The 5,355-nt window shown below is 49.9% G+C and overlaps 2 protein-coding genes across 2 annotated transcripts; both read left to right on the forward strand.

Moving 5' to 3' along the window:
* Positions 1-2,966: 2,966 nt before the first annotated feature.
* B0H18DRAFT_1070655 (uncharacterized protein) lies at positions 2,967-3,679 on the forward strand. The gene is made up of 4 exons (XM_048031203.1): positions 2,967-3,241; positions 3,299-3,345; positions 3,460-3,490; positions 3,566-3,679. Exons 1-4 carry the CDS (start codon positions 2,995-2,997, stop codon positions 3,583-3,585), a joined length of 345 nt encoding a protein of 114 aa, XP_047884531.1. The 5' UTR covers positions 2,967-2,994; the 3' UTR covers positions 3,586-3,679.
* A 424-nt stretch (positions 3,680-4,103) lies between these two features.
* B0H18DRAFT_1070679 (uncharacterized protein) lies at positions 4,104-4,742 on the forward strand (the record flags this gene model as incomplete). Its single annotated transcript, XM_048031204.1, has 5 exons — positions 4,104-4,125; positions 4,192-4,229; positions 4,284-4,359; positions 4,417-4,478; positions 4,532-4,742. Coding segments are annotated over 5 exons (212 nt in total), but the record flags the coding sequence as incomplete, so codon positions are not given.
* Between the last annotated feature and the right edge of the window lie 613 nt (positions 4,743-5,355).

Genomic DNA, 5,355 nt, shown 5'->3' on the forward strand with positions numbered 1-5,355 from the left:
TTGTCGTCCCCATCCGCTTTTGTAAACAGACTGAGGATGATGACTCAATATTGGGTTAGTGATGTCCTTATTGCAGAAAGTACATGCTGGCGATGGCTGATCGTATATCACATGCCTTAGCCTTGAAAGCCACCTCTCTCCACCGTCAAAGAGACCATCTTTAGACCCCAAACAGGGGAGACTACGCCGTATGTAGGATTCTATTGATTTCTCTTCCCCCCCCTTTTGTAGAGAATTGGGCTGTGAATGCCCTTCGTACGATGCACGATTAGGTTTTCTTGCGCTCCGAGACTGTCCCCTGCCTTGAAAAACAGATCCTATTGGCATTCGATGATGTTATTACTACTCCTTAGACGCCATAGAGCACCACCCTGCGGCAGACTCACAGTCAAATTATTACGCGATTTACGAGTTACGAGTTGATCACGGGAGAGTATGCTAATTACAGCTCGTCGACGTCTACGTTGAATATCGAACGTTCGAACGTTGAACGTCGAAGGGGGTGGTTGAAGAGCATAGACGGAAACGAAGGAGCGCCGCCGGATGAATGAATCTGTAGGCTTTGCGTTTATTCAAGTTGATCCAGCCGGATGCACAGCCCAAGTCATTCGATGCACATGGAATAAACCGGCCGAACCCGCTCTGGCCACTCCTGAACGTTGAAAAGGGTGACTCCATCTTAATCAATCACCAAAGAAGTGATTGATTCAAGACAAGTGAAGGCAGCGAGTAAGCCAGTCAATTGTACAAATTGTTCATATTCCTAGTGAGTGTAGTCGGCGCCTTTCAAGTTGAATCATCGTAACACATCGTAGTGCGTGGCGTCAGTCTAGTCAACGACAGCTGTGTGTACTAGTACTAATAATGTACGAGGGACACAACACACAACGGGTGATCTGCGGGAAAGTTAGCTGGAGATTGAGTATTGAGAATGTCAGACATAGGGAACGTCTTTGGGTGGAGGACTCAGATACTGGGGACTCGGACTTCAAGCTTCAAGCTTCAAGTTGGTCATTCCAATTCATCGCCATAGTACAAGAGTCTGTTAGAGAGACGGACGAGGTTGTATGCCCATGTCATTCTACCCCTGGTCCTGCCTACCCACACGTTTCAGCGTCAGAATACGGCTTCAATCAAGGTAACGCGGACGGCCGCAGTACTGACCTGCGCGATGTACTAAATCGCCACACGAATCCACCATCGCGGCTCTTGGTCAATTCCAGCCCGAGCAATGTGATCTTTGATGGTATCGAATTGGTACTGATCAGGCCTCGCCTCGAAGTCCGTGTCTTTGCAGATAGATAAAATGTTAGCTTCTATATCTCCACATTCTCTCGCGGCCTGTTTGACAGAGTCAGGCGCGTCGTCATCGATGACGCCAACATGATTCTCGAGGTAATATTCAATCTTGTCCGAGAGCGCATCAAGCACATCGGAGGAAACCGCCGCCACGTTATCTTCCTTCAATTCTTCGTCGGTTGGTACCCTCGACCAATGGAAATTCGTCCACAACTGCTTCCACTGGGTGTCGGTGAGGGCGAATCCGAGTAGCAGTGGGCTGTTCTTATATTTATTCGATCGAGGCGGAGGTGGATTGATGTCGGCTAGTGGCTTAGGCGATGAAGTGAGTGGCTGCGAACTTGAGCTGGCGCGGGCTGGCCAAGAGGAGGACTGGCTTTGCGCACTGACCTATAGAAATTGTTGATATGTTAATGATTCAGAACACGCGAAAGGACTGACTAGCAACTTACTGGTGGTGAAGCATCCATACTGCAATAGTTTGATGATAGACTTGACACTTAAGTGGCAGATGTTCCAGCGCAAGCCTGAGTGGGACGTGCTTGAGTGCCGCAGCACAATTTCGGTCAGCGCATATTTATGCACGAGTCCCAGAGCACGTGAGGCTGACCGCCACATCTCTTCGTTCTGGCCACCAATGATACAGTTCGTATTGGTTGTTGTGAGTGTGTTCTTGATTCCTGAAGCTTGAAGCGGAAGACAAAAAACACAAGGGCCTTATTGTTGCCAGTGGAGTCAGTGGAAACAAGAAGAATTTATTATTCAATTATCCTGAGACAGGAACTACGAGGATCTATTGTCAGGCTGTGTGTTTGATCCCTCGTGTGATCACGGCATGTGTAGCCTGCTGGCGGCGAACAACATGAAGTAGTCATGGTGTCACGGTGTGTTTGTAACACTGGGTGACGAACACTCTACGTATTTAAGGCGGCCGACCCAACAGCATGGCACCAGATACACGCGTTCACCCACTTTCCTTCACAACTCGAGTCTACCTCTTTTTGAGACCTGAAGATGCTTCCCCAACAAGACACCATCTCTCAGCCTCCTACTAGTAGGCGTAAACCCAGCCACTGGGCTGGTCAAATCAAGCTGGAGGACAAGTTCCCACTAATCAAAGAGATGATTGTCAGCATGAGCGCTGTTCATAGCAAGAACGACATACGTGAAGCAATGCTCTATGGCCTATATAATGCTGTCATGACATATTTTGCTCGGAACACAACACGAGTGACATCTTTATGTTCGCCCCAATTTGCCCTCCTACGACACATAGACACTCCCGACGCTTTGGAAGAACTTGAAGAGGAGCCCTACGACGATGTGACAATGACTTCTAGCCACGATTTCCATGATCAGCCGGCTGACGAACCCTCCGCCGATAACGACTCACAATCAGACGTGGAAGCCCACCTCGAGACCTTGGCTATCTCTTCCGATGACAGAGCTGGTGATAGCAATGTGGAAGCAGGGAAGGAGGTGACCCCTGTGCAAGGTGCGTCAACTAATGTGCCGCTGAGGCCGAGTAATGCGGGGCTGAGATGTCTATTCTGTCGCACCTTGCGTACATCAGGCGTACCTCAGACGAAGATCAGAACTCAGATCACCGACTTTGCTTTGATTGCACATAAGCACCACGTATACAAGAATGGAAGCAAGCAACTGACCTTGGTCGGGACAAGGTTGGCATTGATCATGGAAATCAAAAGGCCTGTAACGGGGACGAGGCAAACATTGAAGAGGAGATTGACCACCAAAGTTTCCGAAACAATTCGTCAGGCCAGGCAGCAAGCGCGATGTGCGCTACACTCTAGCAACAACTTCTTCACGGTAGCTTCGCAGGGCGTGCTGGGCGTAATCATCGGTGTTGGCTTCCATTGGACATACATCGAATTTGACAAGGCAACCATAGGGGCCAGCGATTCCTCGGGGTCGGACGCAACTTACGAGTCAGAATCCGAAAAGGAAAGGCGGAAGAATGTCAGCACAATATATCCACCTTTTATGAGACAGTATGGAACGAGCAAGCCGGTCATCATGAGCTGGCTTGACCCCAAAGCCTCGTGGCTTAGCGCACTCACGGCGGTCAAGAAGCGAACATACGAACTAAACGGAGATGTCTTCATGCAGGACAAGGGTGCGATACTTTCATTGCGCACCATTGGATGCTGTTTCTCATTTCCAATCAGACCTTAAAGAGGAACAGAAGTAGTAAGAAGAGGAAGCATCGACACGGACTGGTCAGGAACCTTGTCGCGGTACTTACGAAGACAACACAATTCGTGACATGTATGATGCTGGACCCTGGATATTTTGTCATGGCGTAACTTGAAGATATATTGACGAATGTGCCTTATGATGATGCATTCAGAGTATTCCTGTTCAGTGATCCTAGCGTGATCGCAGTCAATTGCGGGTAATATTGAAGTCTTTGCGTACCTTCGGGATCAACATTCAGCGCTCGGCACTCATTTCTATACTGCGTTTCTCATACGTCACCCGACACGGACAGTTTGACACATGCAGCGCGGAGACCATCACGAAGGACGAGCTCTGTCGCTCGAAGAGACCCAGAACCAGCGTGAGCACTGGCGGGGTCGCAAAGCGACCCCACTGCTCCTTCGGACCACTGTAAGCAAGACTCGGAAGTCACGTCTCGCTCCCATCAGCTCCCTCGAAGAGTTTTGAGGGATAGAAGCGAGTGCACTCATCGGTGATTGATCCGTCGTGACAACTAGTCCACAAACGGACTCTAAGTACATGATGTGATACTTTCTGTCCACGCGCGTAGGACGTACGATCTGTTATGCTATATCTGGTTCTGGACTGAGAACCAACATGACACTCATTAGTCTGTTTGCTTGCTTGTTCATCAATGAGACTGGACTCAACCGTTATAGCTTGCCTGAGCGGTGCGAATATTCGGATTTCTGTTATTCAATCTACCGCGGCACAAATACGTTCTATAGCTTGTTGAAACAGACCTGTCTTCCATCTGTATTGGCGGCTCGCTAGTTCTCAACTTGAAGAATCAATAGGCCAGGATGCGACGGCGAATGTCATAAATAATCAGTTGGTCTCGGCACGCTGTGAGTAGGTGACATCGTAGTGGCTCACCTCATCCTTGTCGAGCCCTCAACATTACAACAACGGCCGACTATTCTGTCGTTCGGAATCGACTTTACGAGGAGTAATGTTCAGGTTCGAAGGTGCATATGATTCCCCAGCGTACCTTGTGCGGCGTAGTAGACACAGGCTGTCGCGAATGTTTCGTGTGGCATAGCGCACTCCATAAAGAGGGTGTAGAGTTCAAGAGCCTCCTTGTCGGTCGTAGCCAGAAGAGCTCTCGGAGTCCGGGAAACAAGAAACGAGTGGAAAGCCGAAAACCGAGAAACGAGTTGATGTCGAGCGACTACGCCACTAAGTAGAACGAGAACGACTCGGAGAACGAGACGGATTTAGCAAAATTACAGCTCAGGTCACATGTGACCTCGACCGAAACGCGCTCATACTGCCGCTCAGCGCCCAGCGCTCAGCTCTGAGCCAACCTCGATCCTCCAATAGCCTCCAATGCCTCTACTTACCACTGTGCTGTAGCGTCTCTCAAGGTCGCGCCACAAGGCCAAAGCATACTCGAGGGCCGTCCCATTATGACGGTGATGTATAGCACAAGTACTGGCATACGGTAACGCATACGATCCTCAATAACTCGCCTTCTCCGCCCTTCTCATCCTTCCTGAGTCCCGACCACCGTCTCCATTACTCTCAATTCATGGCAAGTCGCTCAAGCCTCCATTCGCCCATCTATTGTACAACAGGTACGGCGGTCGCAAACCGGAAGCATTCCACCTTGGTATCGTATCGAACAAACACAGCCCGGACCCGTACACGACCGCGCCGAAGCTCGCGAGTTCTAGAGAGAGGAGGAAATCATAGAGAATGATAAGTTACCTATCGTACACCGTCGTCGTCCCCTCTAATCCGCCCGTCTGTCATTCCTCGAGTCCTCAGAAGCATCGCGCGACTCGGACTCAACGCCCCAAGCCCAACAGCGAA

This window comes from Fomitopsis serialis, assembly GCF_022376445.1.
Source record: "Fomitopsis serialis strain Sig1Antser10 chromosome Unknown B0H18scaffold_486, whole genome shotgun sequence".
Lineage (NCBI taxonomy): Eukaryota > Fungi > Basidiomycota > Agaricomycetes > Polyporales > Fomitopsidaceae > Fomitopsis > Fomitopsis serialis.

What these genes read in the sequence shown, in the direction of transcription:
- B0H18DRAFT_1070655 (XM_048031203.1), top strand. Translation starts at nt 2,995, where the DNA reads ATGGAAATCAAAAGGCCTGTAACGGGGACGAGGCAAACATTGAAGAGG. An exon ending in TTCCTCGGGGTCGGACGCAA is followed by an intron (nt 3,242 to 3,298) that starts CTTACGAGTCAG and finishes CAATATATCCAC; the next exon opens with CTTTTATGAGACAGTATGGA. An exon ending in AGCCGGTCATCATGAGCTGG is followed by an intron (nt 3,346 to 3,459) that starts CTTGACCCCAAA and finishes TCATTGCGCACC; the next exon opens with ATTGGATGCTGTTTCTCATT.